At 43.0% G+C, this 21,757-nt stretch overlaps 1 protein-coding gene across 3 annotated transcripts in view; it reads right to left on the reverse strand.

The window, feature by feature from the left end:
- The window catches only part of WDHD1 (WD repeat and HMG-box DNA binding protein 1), a 2,322,801-nt gene that overhangs the window by 1,446,972 nt on the left and 854,072 nt on the right, over positions 1–21,757 (reverse strand). For all 3 annotated transcript variants that reach the window (XM_044074408.1, XM_044074407.1, XM_044074406.1), the window contains exon 9: positions 12,104–12,210. In XM_044074408.1, the coding sequence (XP_043930343.1) occupies positions 12,104–12,210 (107 nt within the window). The remainder of the gene's footprint in view (positions 1–12,103; positions 12,211–21,757) is intronic.

Raw genomic sequence — 21,757 nt, forward strand, 5'->3', positions numbered from 1 at the left:
GCATATGCTTCTTGGGCATAGTACCTGAAGAGCTAGGGGTAACACCAACTGAAGCTAAACCTGGCCTGCCCCTGGGAGAAGCCTTAGTAACAGAAGGAGAGGGCCTAACCACCTTAGGAAGGGAGGGGAGTATCGTAACCTGAGAAGCCCCCTCAGCTTGACTTGCCTCCTGAGAGGCCACATCTTGCAATAATAAAGTTTCACTCTGTGAACACAAAGAAATCTCCGGTGGAGCCACCGGCTCCACCGACACCTCTAAAGAACCGGCGTCCGGCACAGACGGTTCTTCTAGCCTAGGCTTAACTGTCTTGTCCTTGCGCTTCTTGAGAAGCGGGCCGGAGCATCCGACGGCATTTTATAATTGCACCGCTTCCCAAAGACTAACCTTGCACAATCCAACCTTCTCTTTATAGTGCGTTTATTAAATCTAGCACAAGAGCGACAGCCAACAACGTCGTGCTCAGGCCCTAAGCAAGGAATACACAAAGTATGATAATCTCTATGCGGTATCTGTTTCCCACAAGAAACGCAATTATTAACTTTTTCTGACATCCGGTAAATGACTGAGGCAAGAAAAACAAAAATATTCTAACGGGTACTTAGCCAACTTTGAACTCGGTCTGAAACTTCTAAATAGAAAAATCTCAGAACGCCAACCGGCACTTGCAATGCTGCTTCTGCATCAGACCATGCGGCAAAAAAGACTGAGGATATGACGCCGGTCATGCGCATTTGTACCCTGACGTCCTGACGTCAGTTAAATGCGCCCTGACCGACGTCAGCCTTATACTTTGATATTCGGGCCGACCGTGGACAGCGGACTACCCAAGTGTTAGGACTGCAGCAATGTGAGATGAAGAACATCTGCTACGTCTGCAAGCTGAGGAACAAGAAAGGAGAGGCAGCATGAGAAGGAGATGCTGACTCTTCGTCAGTCATGGAGGTAATGTAGTAGGGAGTAACTGAACCCCAGAAGCACAAAAGGTCAGTAAATTTCTTCTGCAGTTTAAAGGGGGATAATTTTGATAGTTTCATTCACGTCTGAGAGGTATCTAAACAGTATGAAGTTGACCAAGGGATCTTGGGTACGGTTACTGACCCCCCCTTACTCCATGGTAAAGCTGTAACTGCATTAGCTAAAATGCCAGCCGTTCCATGTTTTGATTATACTTCTGTTAAGAAATGTCTTTTAGAAATGTTTAAGCTAACACCTGAAATGTATAGGGAAACATTTTGTGAGCATAGACACAAGGCAGATGAAAGTGTGTGTGAATATGTTGCTGAATTGAGCACTTATTTCCATAGGTGGGTGAGTGGATGTCAGGTCACCACTTCTGAAGGGCTGGCAGACCTTTTGGTGAGGAAACAAGGCCTTAGCACTTTGCCTGAGGACATGAGGATCTGGTTATCTGATAGACAATGTGCTACTTCAGATGAGTTGGGGAAGAAGGGAGACCTATACCTGGCAAGCAGGGCAGCCCTGCACGGGAAGGGGACCCCCAGTACTGCTCATGGGTCTAAAGGAACCCATGGGTGGCAGCACAGACTGCCACACCAGAATCTGCCAGTAGCAGGGGAAGCCACTAGTCCAGGTACACATCCAGGAGCTAAGGTTAAATGTTTTGAATGCAAACAGTGGGGCCATGTGGCATACAGGTGTCCATGGAGGCAAGGTGGGAAACCAAAGGTGAAGGAGCCAGTAAGTGGGAAAGACAAAATGCCAATAGTACGTTGTCTAGAGACAACAGGGGTACAGAACTACCATCCTGCAGATGTCCTGAGAGGGAAGGATTTGGATGAGACAATACCATGTGCTTATGCAGTTACACGCAGTGAGGCTAGGAGACAAGCATGTAGGTCTGGTAGCCTGGGGGAGACCCAGACAAGACTGCATACTTGCAGCCAAGACTGGTAAGGTGGTTACTTCAGGGAGGGAGCTACTCTGTAGCAGTGAAACTGAAGGTGAGCCACAGCTGCTTGTGGGTACTGATGGTCCCTTGGACAGAGTGAATGCAAAGGTAGGGGTGAGTAGTAGTACCCAGGCTGACAGTGAGGCACCATCAGAGGATGCCGGACTTCCTGTGGAAGGGGAGCTGGGAAGAGTTACAAGGAGAGAGTTGAGACAGGCTCAGCTCTCAGACCCTACACTGCAAGGCCTGAGGCAGGTAGCTAGGGAGGCACCTGATTCTCAAGGAAAGGAGGGCTCTGTATACTTGGACAAAGGGTTACTGTACAGAGAGTGGACCCCTGAGGGAGAGCTAGAAGGTGAGAGACTACAGCAGTTGGTAGTGCCTAGAGCCTACTATCTGGTGCTTCTAGCCATAGCTCATGATATTCCCTTTGCAGGTCATATGGGCATAAAAAGTACAAAGAGGCATATTATGCAGAACTTCTACTTGCCTGGAATTTCCAGAGATGTAACAGGGTACTGCAGGACCTGTGAGCAGTGCCAAAAAGTAGTCAAGGCAGGAGACAAGGTGACAGCTCCTTTGATACCTTTGCCTGTGATTGAGGAGCCATTTCAGAGAGTAGCTAATGATATTGTGGATCCTCTGAGTACCCCAAGTTCCACAGGGAAAAAGTATATCCTAGTGGTAGTGGATCATGCTACATGATGCCCTGAGGCAGTGTCTTTGCCCTCCATTGAGGCAGAGAAGGTGGCAAATGCTTTGTTAGAGATTTTCAGCAGGGTAGGTTTTTCAAAAGAAATACTGACTGACCGAGGTGCCAATTTCATGTCAGACCTGCTGGCTTGTCTGTGGAAGTCTAGTGGGGTGATGAAGACCACCCCTTACCATCTCCAAACTAATGGTCTTGTTGAGAGGTTAAACTCTACAATGAAGTCCATGCTACAGGCATTTGCAGATCAGTTTAAGAGGGAGTGCAACAAATATTTGCCCCATCTGTTTTCTTACAAAGAAGTTCCCCAGGAATCCACAGGGTTTTCACCCTTTGAGTTGCTGTATGGGCATAGGGTGAGGGGACCTCTAGATTTAATTCAAGATGAGTGGGAAGGTGAATGCGAGTCTCACAAGGAGTCTGTTGTGGCTTACATCCTAAACCTCAGGACAAGGCTCAGGGAACTCATGGGCTTAGCCCAGGAGAACCTGGCAGAAGTCCAACAACTGAAAAAGGTGTGGTATGACAGGAATGCTTGAGCTAGAGAGTATGCTGTGGGGCAGCAGGTAATGGTTCTCATTCCTGTCAGACACAACAAGCTGCAAGCAACTTGGGAGGGACCCTACAAGGTGGTAAGAAAGGTAAGTGATGTTAACGACATGGTGGAACTGCTAGGAAGACGGCAGGTGCACAAATTGTACCATGTTAACATGAGGAAACCTTACCATGATAGGGAGAGGCCCTTGTGCTGAGCATTTGCAGTGGATTGCAGGAGAAGTCTGAGGGAGATCTGGGGACTGATCTCCTCAGTGAGGCTTGGGCTGACACCTCGGTGGAAGGGTTAGCAATGTCCCAGCAGCTATCTCCTACCCAGGTTCGAGAGATCTGAGCAGTGTTGCAGGAATTTGGGGACATGTTCACTGGGAAACCAGGGTGCACCCACCTGGTGCAGCACCAGGTGGATACAGGACCCCAAAGGCCTATTAGGCAGGAACATTATAGGGTGCCTGAGAGAGTCAGGCAGACCCGGATGGAGGAGGTACAGGAGATGTTGGAACTAGGGGTGATTCAAGAGTCCAACAGTCCCTGGGCCTCCCGAGTGGTGCTGGTGCCAAAGAAGAATGGCAGCTCCAGGTTCTGTGTGAACTACAGGAAATTAAATTGTCTCACAGAGTCGGATGTTTACCCCATGCCTAGGACAGATGAGGCCCTAGAGCAGCTGGGTGGGGCTAAGTATCTTACAACCATTGATCTTACCAAGGGTTACTGGCAGGTGCCCTTGACTCCCAGTGCTAGAGAGAAGTCAGCCTTTGTGACTCCTTTTGGCTTGTTTGAGTTCACAATGATGCCCTAGCATGTGAGCAGGCAGTCCAGAAGCTTAAAGAAGCTTTGGGAGGACCCCCTGTGTTAGCCAGGCCAGATTCCAGCAAAGAATTTGTTGTGCAGGTGGATGTCTGAAACCATGGGGTTGGGGGGCTGTACTTAGCCAGATTTCTTCAGAGAGGGAACATCATCCAGTGGTTTATCTCAGTCGTAGGCTCCAACCCAGGGAAGAATGCTATGCAGCTGTAGAAAAGGAATGTCTAGCAATAGTGTGGGCACTGCAGAAACTTCAGCCTTATCTGTATGGAAAAAAATCACTGTTATGACAGATCACAACCCTCTAACATGGTTAAACAGAGCCAGTCAGCAAAATGCCAAGTTGCTAAGATGGAGCCTGGGATTGCAAGCATATATTTCAGTGCAGCATCACAGTGGGAATACCAATGCCAATGCAGATGGGCTCTCAAGACACTTGAAAAACTAGCTTGAGTTCTCCGGGGGGGGGGGGGGGGGGGTGAAGACTGTAGAGATGGGTGAAGGCTGCTAGCCTAGCCAGATAGAATTGTGCAGATAATTCTATCATTTGTGAATATGAATGTTGAACTTAAAACAATATGGCAACATTGCCATCTGCTGGAAAGAAGCTAAGTCAAGCATTTCTTGTTGGTCCTTTGAAATTAAAATTATTTCATCACTGCCTTTGATGTTTTACAATTCGGCTCTGGTCCGGCTAGATGAAGGCTTCCTGCCTATTGTTTTAAGGTTAAAGTTAATGACCAGAATTTACATATGGAATGTCCTTTATTGCTCTAAGTGTAAAAGAATGTAAATGCAGTTAATCTATCAGTCTGGGAAAACCAGGAAAGTGTAATGTTAATCAGAACTGCAATAGCAATTTAAACAGAGAGAATCAGAAAGCATTAAGCATTTTTAACTTGACTAGCCAACTCTCAGCACTCTGCCTTGCTCTATGTAAGTAAGTTATTTTAGAAGTGTGTTTTCTTGTAGGAATAGCTAGAAAAAATAGACTAAGTGTTTTTCTGTGATGTCAGAACTGTACTACTGATTTATTTGAAGTATTTCTGTGTGATCTCTGAACTCTTGACTAGCACTGTGTAGTAGAAAATATTCTCTTGTGGTTTTAATTATTTAGTATTAAATATTTTTAGCAAGAGGAACTCTTTATACAGGTGGAGAAAATGGGTATGAGTTTGATAAATCCAATTGTACATGGTTTCATTAAATCTGTTTTGGATATTAAAAAATACGAAGTACAAAATGCAAAGAATTATTTCTCAGATGATGTGACAAAAGTTTGGTGATTTTTTTTTTAGGAAAAATAAGTCTGCTGAAAAAAATATTTGGAAAGCATTGAAGTTAATGAATAGCAAAGAAAGACTATAGAATGGACGTTATACAAGAATGATAGTGAAAAAGAAAAAAGGCAATGATACAAAGTAATTATGAAAGAACCTTAATACACAGAGCAATGGAAGTACTTAAAAAACAAAATAAAAAATGCAATTAAGGAAAGAATGAAAAGGTTTACTGTATTAGCTCAGGTTCAAGATTTCTTTAAGAAATTACTACTGAATAAGTTACTAGTGAAAGCAGTGATGTTGTATAAAGTAGTAAGTGAAAGCTTGTATAATACGTTTAAGGTGGAAGAAACATCAGGAAGTCTATTTCTATTATGTGATAGGGTTAAACATTTATGAGGAAAATCTTTAAAATGAATTGGCTAACAGACAAATGAGTACAATATCAGATGAATATTATAATGGATACAAGAGATTACATTTACAGGAATACTTTGACAGCATGGCATCAAGAGATGCATTTACTAAAGAAATGTGTAAATTGAAAGAAAATATTAGTCATGACAAGAGGAGTTGAGGGATGAACAGTATAAACAACATACTGATACTATAAATGTGTGCAATTTACATACAACGACCCCCTACTCTTTCTGATAACTGTCTCAGGATCTTTACATCCACTTGAGCTATCACCAACTTAGCCAGATGGCACACTCAAGATTGCAATAATCCCCTTTATGCTGACCTGCAGTCTTAACACTGAAGAATGAAATCCAAACACCAGATATGGGACTAGAACAATAAACTCTCCCCCACCTCAAATGATGGCCATGCAGACTAAGAGAAACCAAGCAAGACCAATTCTGCCTAGCCTGACAATTATAGATGGCAACTAAATGGATATTAATGGATGACTGAGTTCAGAGTCAGAAATTTCTAACAGATACTGTAGAAACTTAAAACACAAGAGATGAGAACTGCTCAATGTTATGTTGCCTTACCCATTTTTGAATCTTCTACATTAACATTCCTGTGAGTGGAAGGCTCCAGATAAGATGACACAACATGTACCAGTCTCCCAAAAGTACCTGGTTTCCATCTATTAGTGAAGTTGACACAACCGGTCAGTTTTAGAAATCAAAGGTCCAAGTCTGCCTTCTCAGTTGGGAGACACAATAGAATCTTCAACACAGAGGTCTGAAGATTCTACTTCTAATCTTAGCAACAGCAGGAAACGGATCCATATGAGTTCGTTGACAGTTCATAAGAACGACACTCACTTCTTCGACACGACATCATCGACCGTTCATATTATCAACATTTCAGGTATGTGATCTTCCCCCTTGCAGGACCCATGTTAGCACTTGTTTCTGTGTTAAGGTAAATTGTACAGAGTCACGTAACACCCTAATTGTGTCAACACAGAAACAAGTGCTAACATGGGTCCTGCAAGGGGGAAGATCGCATACCTGAAATGTCGATAATATGAACGGTCGATGATGTCGTGTCGAAGAAGTGAGTGTCGTTCTTATGAACTGTCGACGAACTCATATGGATCCCAGGAAACACACAAATCTAGTTCAACATGAGATTATTAAAATGACTCTAGCCTTGAAAAAACTCTCTTGGAATTAATTTCATCAGAGAAAATGGGTGGGGGGCATAAAATAACCCCCAAGGACACAGCATCCCTAGTTCTGACCACTGGGCAAAAGAATGAGGGAGAAAACTCAATACCTGGAATTTGTCATGTAATGGCCAAACTGACTGACAAGTTGTGGGGCATCAACAAACAGCACAGTCTGTCCACTACAGAGTTTGCTACCCTAGGAATACATGTGGTAACCAGAAACCAATGGGTAGAGATTACCGAATCCCACCCTCTCAGTGTTTCCCAACACAGGGGGTAGGACTTCATTCTGCCCTTTTTGTTGACATACAGCATTACAGCCAGTGTCTGAATGAACAGCCACTCATTCAATTGGGGGGGGGGGCACTGTGAAAGATTTTGTTGCTTAGAAGGTTACTCCAGGACACTGATGCACAAGGATAGCTCCTGGGAAGACAAAGACCTCTGTCTGTCTGCCCAATGCAATTTCACCCAACCACACTAGGGGAGATGCATCTGTAGTGGCTATAAGATACAAGACAGGCACCACCTACAGAACAGCCCTAAAGAAGGTTGTTCAACTCTAGCACACATTAGAGTGATGCCACAAGAACTAACTGCTCCCAGTTTTTTCCTGTGTGGGATTCAGCTGTTACTTCATCAGATCCATTATGACCTCTGACCTCTGGCCAATCATCTAAATATGTGAGGACCTTTGTTGTGCAGGCAGAGATAAACTGTCATTAGTGCCATGCATTTGCTGAAAATTCAGAAGGTTGAGGTGAGATAAAATGGCAGGGACTGGTCCCTGTATGAAGTACAGAAACTTCCTTGAAGCAATCTTCATGTTGAGATAAGAGTCCTCAAGACTGAAACAGCACATACACTCATCTTGATAGATATGGGAGGGCAAACTGCAGCATGACCATGTAAAAAACACTTTTGGGTTTTGGGATAAAGGTGTTGTTTAAGGACAGTGAGATCCAGCATGGGCTTGAGATTCTGTGCTTTTCACTAAACCAATAAGAATGTGGAATAACACTCCTGTCCTTTCTTTTGTGCTCTAAAGGAGGTGTTATACCTTTTTGCTTGACTCCATTTTCTAACGGGGTGACAATCTGGTAAGAGCAGAAAATGGGTATATTGGCTTGTAGTGGAATGAAATAAAGAATCCATTATTGATAATGTCCCTAAGCCAACTCTCCTTGGACATCTGATGCCATTAAGTGAGGTGAAGAGGTAACAATCCACACCAGACTGCTACTGACAAGGAATGGGAGCCAGAAATGGTGAAAACTCCCCTTACAGGGATTATAATCTCTCTCTAAGAACACCTTGATGCCCTCCATCCATTGATCCAACAACATTGCTGGTACCAGGGATGAAGAAGACTGAGCACACCAAGTCTTCCACTGCCATGTTTTTTATAGCATATTTATTTATTTTTATTTTTATTTATTTATTTAACATTTGTTGACCGGGAATGTCCGACTAGGTTCCACAGAGCCTGTTTTCAGTGGAGGCCCGGGGAGAAATGCTCCAGATGCATGTCTTTGGAATGTGAGAGGAAACCGGAGTACCCGGAGGAAACCCACGCGAACACAGGGAGAACATGCAAACTCCACACAGAAGGCACCCCAGCCGAGAATCGAACCGGAGAACCTCTTGCTGTGAGGTGACAACGTTAACCGCTGCACCACTGTGCCACCCATATGCCAAAAAAGCCATCTGTGGTTCTTTCCTGTCTTGCAGAAGGATCCGAAGGGAGAATTAAAGGTCATCCCAAAAGCTCAAAGAGATTTCTCCTCTGTCATGCCCTGAAATACTGATCAATTTTGGCCCCAAACAGCAAGTACATCCATAAATGTCATAAGACAGAGTCAGGCTTGCAGGTACATGATACCAGATACTGCCATCCTCTCCATCCCCAACCCCCTCAGCACTATAAGCAACACATAGAAAGTGGGCTGTGGAGTTCATCTTTTATGGGTCCTTCATGCAGGCTCTCAACAGCATGCAATATTTCATATTAAATATGGAAACATAGCATATGCATCAATAATTATGCACTCCAAGACAGAATTGTGGAGGGTATAAATGCCTGCTTCTGCAGCCGGTCCAAAGTCCTGAACTTATCAGGGGAAGGACAGATTAACTGAACAGTATGGATGCTCCTCAGAGCAGCCTTGGAGATGATCATATCTGACTTAGGACTGTCCACACCCAGATTGCACAGTAAGGTAGGGTCTGAAAACCCTGTTCAGACTTCTCGGGACACAAGGGCATAGTATATGGGTTAACCCATGTCATCTTCACCGGCTCTCCAACAATATCCACAAGAGAAAAAACTACCCAGGAGGATGCTTGGAGTATCCTGAAGGCCTCCTGCATTCACTTCTTTGTAGAAAGTAGGGCCTGAAAGGGCCTGCTGCATCTCCCCTTCATCATTTGCAAAACCTCAGTAAATTGTGGATCATCCAGAACCAAGGGTGGGGATATGTACCCACCTCATCATCCTCATCCTCCATTGGAGGATCAATGTGGTGACACTTGGTTCTATTTCTAGGCCACTCTGGGAAGCCTTCAGTATCCCAACACAAAACAGTCTTTGGGGAGCTTGCTGTCCTGAAGGTAATGGCCTCCCAATTCACCATAGAAAGGTCCCTAAAGGATCCTACATTTGACCAGGGGGTGACACCTGCTCTAGGCCAAGCAGTGCTGGAATAGTCAATCCTGGGTCAGCAAATATTAGACCTCCTAAATCAACTGAATCTGAGTAGCCTGTACTGGCCTCACCATCAGTAGCATAGTACTTGTGAGCTGGTACTAAAATCCACTGTACATTCAAGAAGGGGATGAGTACTGGAGGAGTTGATGTCAAGTCTGCAGAAGCCAACACTGGAACTCACAAGGGGGCCAAGAGACAAGCCTACGAAGGGTAGGCAAAGATAAATTATAATATGGGACCAAGCTGGCCAGAGAAACAGCACCTGATGTCAGGGGAGGCAGTGCCAACCGATCCAGTTCCAGAAGAGACAATGGAAATCATGAATTCAAGAAAAGAATGCCTGAGCACAGCTGACACCTTAGATGCTGAACTCAAGGATTAATGCAGTCCAAATGGTCGAGAGAGAACCGAGTGATCACATCAAATTCATCTTCATCTCTCTTGTACCATCGATCCCATCTCTCTCAGGGGTATCTGCCTTTATTGAAGATCCACAATAGCTTGAGTAGTTCAATATGATTAATGAAAGGTAGGGCAGGAGACTGCCTGACTAGAAGGGGACAGCAGTAGGACTCTCAAACTGGCGAATGAAGAGACCACTTGCAATGATGTAGAGCTTACTACAACAATGGAAGTCACTGGAGGAACAGGAGAGGACTACGGCTATCACAACATCTTGTATATCTATTCCAGCAGAACTAGGCATGGGTTTTTACTTTGACCAGCTTAACACATCTCGCCTTAATGGTACATAGTTTAGCAGTAGGTTTAATAAAATATGGTATCTTAGAATCATAGAAGTGCCTGGCTTTACTGGAGAATGAGTTGGAGAACAGAATGGGAGTCTTTTTTATTCTTCCACAAGAAGAAGAAAACTAAAGACCTAGGGTGGAGGGCACAGCTGAAACTTTTTTTGACATGAAGCTTTAAAAAATAGCTATGACGAAGCTTCCTTCAGCTTTGAAAGTAGTCTCTCTAAAAGTTTCCACAGATATTACAGTGGTCCAAATCATACTGATGACTAGACAATACCTGCACCTATCAAGACTTTTGGCACGAGTCATGTTTGCTACAACCACATTTAACATAAGTACAAGCTGTGATAGCTAAATAGGGAAAAGTGCAAACAACAAAAAATAAAGGAAAAATAGTGGAAATTCACCCCAATCACAATAAAAGGGAAACTTAAGTATCAGCTCCACCTAAATGGCAACAGCAGCCTAACAGAAAGAGTATGGGTGCGATTAATTTGTACAAAAGCTCTACCACTACAGCAAAACACCAGAATAGTGTTAAATAGGGTTACCTACCTGTATTCACAAACCCTGCGTGGAAAAGGACAAAAAAGCAACAATTCACAAAGCTTAACCCAAAAATCCGAAACTGTAGCCTGGAGCTATTAGAATCCATCTGAACACATTTAATGGTGGAAAAGGAGGAATGAGACACAGGTATTCATGGAAAAAGTTAGGTGCACATGGAGCTGGGAAAGTTATACTTGCAGAACTGAACATGTGTGGTACATTAAGATATACAAAGTTAACGAAGAATGAATTCTCCTTGACAGATCAAAAAACACTACTCATTACAATGTACCTTTACAATTTGTAGCACAACTTTTCTTTCCTGTTCTCCCCTTTGAATGGGCTTTGTTCAACTTGATTTTAGTAGCCAAAAGAAAACAAAATAATAATCTGATAGATGAGGGAGCGACAGACAGGGAATGGTAACTATTAGTGGGAAGTAGGGGACTGGAATCTCAGAACTTAAGCCAGATGAAGGGAACTACAACCTTTTATCACTTAGTGGGGGATGTAGCTGCTTCCAGGGACCTTTAAATGCAAAATTATGTGATGGGAGCTTGGCAAGGGTCTTTGATCAATGAAAGGTGGGTGATGTTTGCAGATGTTTCCTTACTGCTATTAACAGACCTGAGTGTGGGAAGCACAGACTGTTGAAAGGGAAGGGAACTCCAGGTGGCTTCTACATGCATCTGATGTACAGGATGTGTTCAGAGTACAGACTCAATGAAACGTAAGAAGGTAGGCCTTTGAGAGGCATCTCCTATTGGTAGAGGACTAGTCGATAGCCTGGTATCTAGATTCTCCTGATGTACTCTATCACATGAAGCAATCAACTATCATACACCTCACCTGCTGCCGGGATTTTATATACCCTTCTTGCAACAGTGAAGGTCAGGTAAAAAGTGGGTTCATGTATCATGATCACATTTTCATCCCTCTGCTTTACAGACAAGGGAGTCTCTAAAAAGTGTAAAGGATTCTTGAATTCCTCTTAGGGTATTAAAGTCAGAAACCTAACCAAAAAGTCAAATAATGGAAACCTACAAGTGATTACACTGCTAATGAGGGTGATAAGAAAGATGGTAAACAGTAAGCACATCATAAAAGCAGAATTAATCATAAACAACTTTCAGTGTCTTTCTAAAACACTTCCATAGCAGAATCATAAATGGCTATTTTAACACCATGCATCAAGACATACCTTTCTAAACACTTCTTGTTTTCCACATTCCATACAACAATATTGCCATCAATACTTCCAGCAGCTAAATAACGTCCGCAAGGAGACCAGGAGACTACATTAAGTGTCTGCAAAAAGAAAGAAAAAAATGGTACAAAACAAGATATCTTAATATATCAGACTATGCAATAGTGAATCAACTTCCCCTGTAAGTCAAATAAAGAAGCAGAACCTCAGGCCTCCATAAGTTTTTAAAAAAAGTATGCATTATATATATATATATATATATATATATATATATATCTATATATATATCTATATATATATATATATATATATATATATATATATATATATATATATATAACTATATATACAGACATATTTATATATGTGTATATATATATATATATATATATATATATATATATATATATATATATATATACATGTGTGCATACACACACATACACACACGCACATGCACACCAAGTTTATCCACAGAAGATGTAATACATAAGAATCTCAGACATCTCCTTGAACAAATTTTCTTCTGTCCACACTGGTGACTACGAAGTACAAAGCTGTGGCAGGCCTTAATAGGTTTTAGAATCAGCTGGTGCTCGTCTTTTGCATACAGTAAATATGTCCTTGTTCCTAAATAATGCCAGTCAAAGGACTGCCCCAGAATACATCTTAAAAAAAATTAAAACTGTTTCTAACAACTAACATGAAGCACCACCACTACAAACAATTCTTACCACTCTATCCACCTGCTACTCGTATGCTGTGGGCTTGTATGCAACTTGTTTAGCATCTCTACATTTCCCACACAAACTCTGGAATTCAACATTAGTGATAAACATTTAATGCGTTTCTCAGTAGAGTAACAATCCTAATCCTGGTATCAGTAACGTGGTGGTATTAGGGAAGCCCTGTAAGTGGCTGGACAAGAGAATGTTGCACAAGCTGCAGGCAGTCTACTTCTGAATCTGGAAGATCTGGGTATAGAACATTGCAACAGTCCAAATGGAAAGAAACAAGAGCATGTACCATGACAGGGTGACCAGTAGATTGTATAAGGTACTTAATTGCAACATTTCTCAGACAAAGGCAAGCAGACTTGACAACAGCCAAAATCTGATCCTTCAAAGTCATCTTGTCATAATCAGCAGCCTCAAATCTTGCACACCACAAAATAGAAGTTTGTCACTAAACAGATATTAGGAGTCAATACTGCTACCGACAAGCCTTTCAAGGTAGAATGAAACAAAAGCTATGTACTTACCATAGCGACAGGTCCGTGTTTTCTTCTCTTTGCTTCAACATGACAGTTCAACCTCTGGGTTCTCGGATCTGAATCAGATTCAAAGCCAGCCATTTTAGAGTCTTCATCTTGGGAGCACTGCCTCCTCTACCGATAGTACCGTGCTCTCCCCTTCTTTCCAAAGATCAAGCTTTCCCCTATTCACTCCTCCTATCAAAGAATTTAAGTTTACTACTATATGCAGACAGAAGAATGGGTGACCGCAATGACCCACGCAGGCTGACTCATAACCCAGGTTGCCAGACCAGCCAGGAGCAATCTCCTAACCACCATGCCAGTTCTGGAGGGTTTCTCACACATCCTCAGAGACTTTTCAATGTTTCTACTGGACGTTGAGGGGGAACATCAGCTGATTATAGTCAAAGGATCAATGGGGATTCCTCAGATATTAGGGAGGAGAGTCCTGCAAAAATTATTGATTCACACTGGGAGTCTGACTTTCTGACGGTGTTTCAAGTGGACATCCCACAAGGAAAAAAAAGGCTCATTTCCCCTGTTATTAAGGATCCCCAACATGAATGGCAGGATTCCGGTCAGGATTTATTTAATGCTTTGATGGCCTTGAAGTCTCCTAAAAGGGTGTCTGTTTTCCTGTTCCTCCCTGGTTTTTCACTCCACTCATGAGGCCTAGGGAATTATATTCATTGGATAAGGACCATGACTCAGCAGAAGAATCTTTGTCTTATTTCTCCCAAATCCCTTCTCCCTTGGACTACAGTTCAGAGAAAAAGAACTCCATAAGTCCAGATTCCACCCCAGACAAACTCTCCTTTAGGGATACCATTGCCCATATGATGGATTATTTTAAGTGGGATTATTCACAAGTCTCTGATACAGAAAAGATATTATCAGCTTCCAGAGATGGAGTCTTGTAAGCCATCTGCTGTTCATCCTGTTCTGGGTGTCCTTCTGGATACTTTCTCTGCAAAGTCTGTAGTCCCTGACTCTTAGTCCCCTGCACCTAAGAAGCTAGACAAATTCTGTAAAGTGCCGGAGGAGTGCACATTTCTTTATAAATGCCCTGCTGTAGTGTCAGTCTGTTCTGACAAGTCATCCAAGTTACTGCCCTCTATCACGCTACTGCCTTCTGATAATGATAGTAGGATTATGGAAAGACTGAGCAAGAAAGTTTATACTACTTTTGGTGCCATCAACCACCAGACTCGTATGACCAGGTATGTCTTGGCTTTCCTTTCTAAGGTAGTTTCTGACCTTCCTGACTTTGAGGGAAAGGCTTTGATTATTTCCCTGCTGAGCTTTACTTCTCAAATTGCATGCCACTCAATTAAATGCAAGTACGATGTAAGCTGATGGCTCTTCTAGAGCTGCTGCCTTTGGTTCAGTTATGAGGCGTTATTCTTGGTTTTGTATTCAGGCTTCGCCCGATGACACTAAGGACAAATTTTTGGATGCTCCTTTCGATAATAAAAATCTTTTAGAATCTGCTATTGCTGAACTTTTCAAGTCTCACCAGGACAAAGGCAAAGCCTTACAGAAACTGAAACATATTCTTGTTTCTCCTATTCCCAAACTTCAGAGGAATTATACCTTAAATCTGCACTTGTTTGTAGGCAATCTCACCGTCTTAAGGGGGTAAGAAGGGCTCTAGGCGCGCGCCTTCTACTCAAGACTCCTACCACCTAGAAACCTACTTTCCAGGACAAGCTGGGCACAATTTGAGTTTACTTCCGCTTTCCCTTGACTAGATTCCCTTGTCCCTGTCTGTCTGTCTCTTCCAAACTGACTACAAAAGTCACTTCAAACTTTTAGGATCTGTCCAATATCCATCAGGGATATTTCATGGTTTGGAAGTCCCTTCCTCCCTTTTCAGGAATTCCTCAGCCTCCTCGGGAACAGCTCTCGCATTTCCCAGAGGTTCTTCACTCTCTTTTGGCTCAGGGCACCATTCAACCCATGTCTCCTGCCTCAGCAGGGAAGGAGTTTTATTGCAGATGTTTTAGTCCCACAAAAGGCAGGCACATGCAGACCAATTCTTGATCTGTTCAGGCTGAACAACTTCCTCAAGATTCATTCCTTTCAATATTATCTCTGCAGACATTTTCTTTTCTGCTACCGCAGGCCTTTCTGGTATCCTGGATCTCAAAGATGCATACCTTCATATCCCTCATCCAGCCCCTCTTCAGGAAGTTTTTACATTTCTCTGTCTCCTCCTTGCATTTTCAGTCCTCTGCTTTGCCCTTTGGCCTCTCTACTGTTCCAAGGGTATTCACCAAATACCTCACTCCTCTCATTGCTTTTAGCAGGGTTCGAGGTATTCAGAAGTTTCTGTAACTAGATGATCTGCTTATTCAAATTCCTTCCCCCGAGACTCTGCTTCAGTATTTCAGGTTTGCTACTTCCCTGTTACACAGTCTGGGGTTCATCACAAACTTCTAGAAACCAGTTTTGATTATCCTGCCAGGATTGTATAAATCTGTCAGAAAGGATGGGATTCCTGGCTAGCATTGGTATTGGAGAAACCATTTGGTTTATTAAAAGGAATGGAAGCTGGGCAATAGCATCCCTACTGGATGAAAGATCAGACCAAAGAGTGGCTCCATCAACCAGGAAAGTGATAGTGGGTGAGGCCAAATAAAGGGAAACCACACGTGTCTGGGGTAAAATGGGGCAATGAAGGCAACTGGTGCTCTGCAACAGGCTTTCTGAAAACTAATCAAGAGCATCAGAGGGTAGCTGCAAAGGCATCCTGGGAGCCAACCATACAAAAGGATATACGTGGACTGTCTGATGGAGAGGCAAAAAGATCGCAGGAGGGGGTGCTCTAGCAACAGAAAATCTGAGCTGCTACATTCGGGTTCAGGGACCACTTATGAGGACGAAGAATGCTCCAGCTCAAACTATCTACTAGAACACTGGATTTCCCCAGGATGTGTGTTGCAATCAGAAATCGCTGACAGAACATCACCCATTGCAAAACTCTCAGGGCCTCTTGATATAGGGGATACGATTACTTTTTCCCTTGTTTGTTTAGGCACAACATCAATGATATGCTGTCCATTTGGATGGAAATCACACCCTTGGGGAGGAGGTCCTGAAAGGCATGCATTCTAGAGGAATGCTCTCATCTCCAAGATACCTATGTGAAGTTTGGCTTTGAAATTCGACCAGGTCCCTTAGACCATCTTCCCTTTAAAATACCCCCCCCCCCATCCCAGAAGGGAAACATCCATAGTCACTGTGGCCTGGGATGGGGAAGAACAAAAGGTCACCCTACTGCAACCAGAGGGGAGTCCAACCACCAGCAAATGTGTTGGTAACAAATGTTTGTCAGAAAAACTGGAAATTCCATGGGATGCGTGAATTAAGACCACTGAGGAGACAGAGTCCTTTGTACTGCCCTCATATGCAATCATGCCAGAGTAGCTAGACAAAGTAGCTGCCATGTGCCCTAGGAGCTGTAAAACTACAGTTGCCATAGGTTTGTGGACCTAAAGAATATGGGACACCTGATAGAGAAGAGCAGTTAACCTGGATAAAGGAAGTACATTACAAAGGCCCCCTTGGAAAAACCTCCAAGGAAGCCTTGGTTCTGCTGACCGCCTCTGCTGAGTGGATGGTTTCCATTATGGGTACGCCCTCTGCATGACAGGAACCTTCCCCAACAGCGTCCTGGTAAAACTGCTGTGAGTTATGAAAAAATAAACGCTTACCCCTTTTTCTGATTCCTGAAATAGGATTATTGAGGGATGGCACTGCACACTCCTACTGCAAACAGAGTCATTCTGTCTGGTCACTTCTGGTTAGCATCTCTGTGGCTTTAAGACAAAAAGGGAAGTACCGTCGAATGGAGCATTGATAACACCTTAAAGCAGTCTGCAAAACTGTACAAATGCATACAGGTGTGGTGGCACATGGCGATGCTAGTGGCTGCGGAGTGAAACGTCCCATCAGCTGCATTAAACAGCAGCCACATGGACAAATTAGTAATCGATTGCACTGTTGACAACTCAGCTTCCAGAGTATTTTGAGTCTCTGGAGACTGCTAGGTCTTCACCACATTTGGCACTTCAGACACTAGGTCTCACTGAAGCCTTGTCAAATGAATCAGTTAGTTAAGGGCATACAAAGTGAGGGCTGATGAACCATATTTGCTCTTTCCCCAAGCAGTCCAGGGCCCAAGACTTTCTACTAGGTGAAAGGACCAAAGTACACTTTTCTGAGATATCCTTTTTCATGGCAGCTGCTGCCATGGTTGCATCAACTGCTGGACACTTACTCCAGTATGATCCGTTCTTAAAAGGGGCCAAAATCATATCCGGTTTCCTGGGGATTGGTTCTCCCACACTGGTTTCCCGCCAACCACTCTGAGATACCAGTTCAATAAGAGCATCTGGAGTGAGGACTGCTCAGGACAAGGATTGGCTTGCAGCAAAGGACTCCAGAAACACATCCTTCTCTGGGGAAGGGGCTTCTGAAGTCCATCTCCTATGCCGTCTCAGCAATTCCATAAGTTCTCCAGAGGAGGTACCTTAGCAAGGGATAGCATGAAGGAGCCCTCCCCTTAATTGAGGTCAGTGCCTTCAGTGAGTGATTTTTCAGAGGAATCCATGGGCATCCTTTTGCACCTACTATTACCATATCCCTTGCAGAATGGAGAGTCAGGGAAAACCTAGAAGAAAAGGGGGGGCCCCACAAAATAGGGACATCTGGGGCCAAAGGTGCAGACTGTCCCGAAGCCAGTTGACACACATAAGTAGACCCAGAAGCAATGGCAGGGTTAGAATCTGAAGCTGCTACCAATCTTCCTCTCTCTAAATCAGGAGAAGATCCTTCCTACAGTGTCAAAAGCCAAGGCTGAAGCTAAATGACCAGACCTTTTATTCCTCAGATCCAAAAAAAACTAGCTATGACCTGACCAACTAACACTGAAATAGAGGCTGAAATGGAAATGCCGAAGCCCTGAGGCACATTCAGTTCCAATAACACCAGAGTAGAGAACGCCAAGGAAAGAATCGGTGTCTGAAGCAGACAGCCAGATGGAAACATGAGTGATGGTAGTGTAGCTATACCAATGAATCACAGAGCCAAACAGACTGGGGAGGAAAAACAGCACCAGGAGCTAGAATGTCAGGCAACTGGGCTGAGGAGGCCGGAAGGATCCCCAACTGAATCTGGGCCTAAAAAAAGGAGCACATCAGCTGTGAAAAGTCTAACTGCTTCATGCTTCCAACTGATCAGACAGACCGAACGGATGATGCCACCAATGGAGGTTTGGAAGCTCAGATTCTGGGGGGAGGATCTGACGAATGGATCCAAACTGGAGAAGCTCAGACCCAGGGAGGAGAGGGGGCTGACTCCAGGGAAAACTCTGCCTGCGTAACCTACCCACACCAGAAGCATTCTTAGCTAAGAACTGACTGGGGATGCTAAAAGCAGGAGACTTAGGTCTTTCAACACTGGCAAACCAGACGACCGGGGCCAACTGGACAAAATTAGCCCAGTTCATGTTAGTGGCACAGGTGCCAAAGGTTGGTGAATCTTCAGCTCCAGATCATCTACAGCCAACGAGACAGAGTGCTTGCTGTCCCCTCTATTCTCAGATTAGGACTTTGTGTCCTTATCCCAGGACTGCTCCCTTTCCCTCTTCTCAAGCTTTTTGCAGGGTTGAAGATGATAAAACTGCAACAGGAGGGACCATCCCACTGATGACCAACTAGGCCTAGTGCTTACTGAGAGAACCCAGGCCCTGAATGTAGCACACATTGAACAAATCAGTTTGCAAGTGGTCAGCACTCCAAGCACTAGATGCAGCATTCTTCTGTATTTTCTGGGGTCAAACTGTACCCTCTAGCCACATATTTTTGAAGCCTTCTCTTTCTCCATCCTAGAAAAAGACAGTCAACAACAATGCAACACAGAAAGCACAAAACGGCACCTCTATCTATATAGAAATAACCAGCACCACTTATCCATCCAAGGTCCTACAAACGAAAATGTGAATAACCTAAAACCCTCTCACTACCTACAGGGGATTTTTTTATGGAGATAAGGAAACAGAAAGGGGCAGAACACCCATAGAAAACCACAGAGATTAAAATAATCAAAACCACTCAAGTAGACTAGCAAAAACCACAAACCTGCACCAATCAACAATAACAACATGCTCCCACTAGGGTAGAGGATAAAGCTGAACAATTAGCAGACATATTTACTTTGAATTTCTACCCAGTATCTTTTTGTAGTCTATCCATGCTTGACCCCCTGTCAGTCTCTACCTCAAGCATCAACTCCGAACAAGCCCCAGAGGCGGTTTGGAAGAGAAAATTATAGTTCGATTACCTGACAGCGTATCAGGGTGCTTCCTTGCCATTATGGAGCACTGTCTTACAGACCCACTCAACAATCTTTTAACCTCAGTCTCTCTTCTGGTATTTTACCTGATGCTTGGAGAACAGTAGTGCTCATTCCAATACATACTGATAGATCCTAATACCTACAGACCCCATAAACAACTAGGGCAAGAAAAAACTGTCCCAACTTTAAAGGAGGGAAACTGGTTATTCCAGGGTTAGGCAAGTGGTGGTATGTCCTTAGAAAGACATTTCTAGCATTGTTAAGTAGCTATTTGATTTAAGGTTCTCCCATTCCAGTACTGATGTTATGACAAATTTTTGTAATATGAAATGTCCAGAAGAGGGAGGTTTGGCAAAGCTGTGTTGATCTCCTTGTCTTAATTAGGATGTCTGTATCACTGTGAGCTTAAGGAAAGACAAATTCTCTGTTACCTAAACTATCCTATACAGGGTGTTTGGACCGACTGTGCAATTCTCTTCTTCCCAATAAGGATGTTTGTATTTTAATCTTTTGTTATTAGGGTGTCCTGCAGAGAGCATTTTGGTCAACTGTGTAGATCTTCTCGTCCTAATAAAGACGTTTGTACATTTTTATATTCCTTGGTGAAATCTTGGTCTGGCTTATTTCGTCCTTAACTCATTACATCTGAGTGACTGACGCCTCCAGGTACATCTGCAGTTACGTCCTACTGACACCTCTAGGAGTCAAATATTGCTTGTTCATATTTGGATCAATAATTTCAAAACCATGTTATGTACAAGTTTTTAAAAGAATTCATCTTAAAGCTTACACAATGGCAAACTACATCAATGTTTGACCTCTGTCTAGGGCAGGTAAATAGATATTAAATGTTGTTTTTATGATATTAATTTATATAGATATAATTTTCACATTTTTCTAAATATCTCAACAACCAAATAACACATACAGAACTCCTTAACCTCATATGAAAGCTCTCAGCTAGATTAATAAAATGCTGATGACAGTATGTGTGTAACTTGAGTGGTTGTTGACATATTGTAAGTTTACAAAATATTACAAATGTAACAGTTACTGTGACTTATAAAATTTGGTTTAAGACCTAGAACCTAAAGAATACTACCACTATAAAAATAGTTTGTGCTGAAGGGTTTGTTATTTATACTTCTTTCACAACTCCTATGGTTCCAGAGATATGAACATTTGTTTGAAATATGAGGACATAATTTGATTCTGTCAAAAGACTTGGGCTCTACCCATTGGAAGTTATAGTGCAAAGCTCCTGAGCTCCGTTACAGTGAATGAGTTAAAAGGACGGTTGAGCATTTGTAGTTGTTGTTTCATCCTAACAAAGATGTTTTTAGTCCTATGGCTTTAAATAAATCAACATCTCTGTAAGCTTTGGTTCTTTTCAAAATTCTTTATTAAATTGGCCGATGAGTGCTATTCCTAGATCCATAAGCTTCACAAGCCTCATCTGTAAGACAAAGGACTGCAACATCATGGGACTCGTAAACATGAGCATTGTCAGTCTAAAGTCTCTTGACTCAACTCAGTTTGGGCCCTCAAAGGGCACAGTCTGTCTGATTGTCATTTCACATGATTTATAGGACTTTCAAGGCAATTCAGTCTTTCAATCATTAATGCCTTATAAATACGGTCCCCTCAGGCTGTACTACCTTTCTCATGGTGGGCTGGGCTGTTTAGTCCTGGAGTAAATTTGAGGGTAACCATCCAGTCATCTAGGTTCAGTTTGAAGAATGGTAATGTATCACACTGCTTAACCTACAGGAGCAGGTTATTCCAGAGAATTTTTTTGGAGGGGGAGGTTGCTACATAATGAATCCAACTCTCCTTCGCATTCTATTCATCTGCTGTTGACGATTTACGTCCATGATTCTGGTGTTTGCTAAGTTATTAGATTTGCGGACCTACAGGATATCAAGCACAAATGAGTATCTGATGGTGTAACAGGAGAAGCACAGACTGCCTCTTAACAACCTATAAAAGACACTGAGAAAACGGATAAAACTTCTAGTATCTTTTAGTTCAAG

Source organism: Protopterus annectens, chromosome 6.part0 (genome assembly GCF_019279795.1).
Source record: "Protopterus annectens isolate FY-2018-M chromosome 6.part0, PAN1.0, whole genome shotgun sequence".
Taxonomy (NCBI): Eukaryota; Metazoa; Chordata; order Ceratodontiformes; family Protopteridae; genus Protopterus; species Protopterus annectens.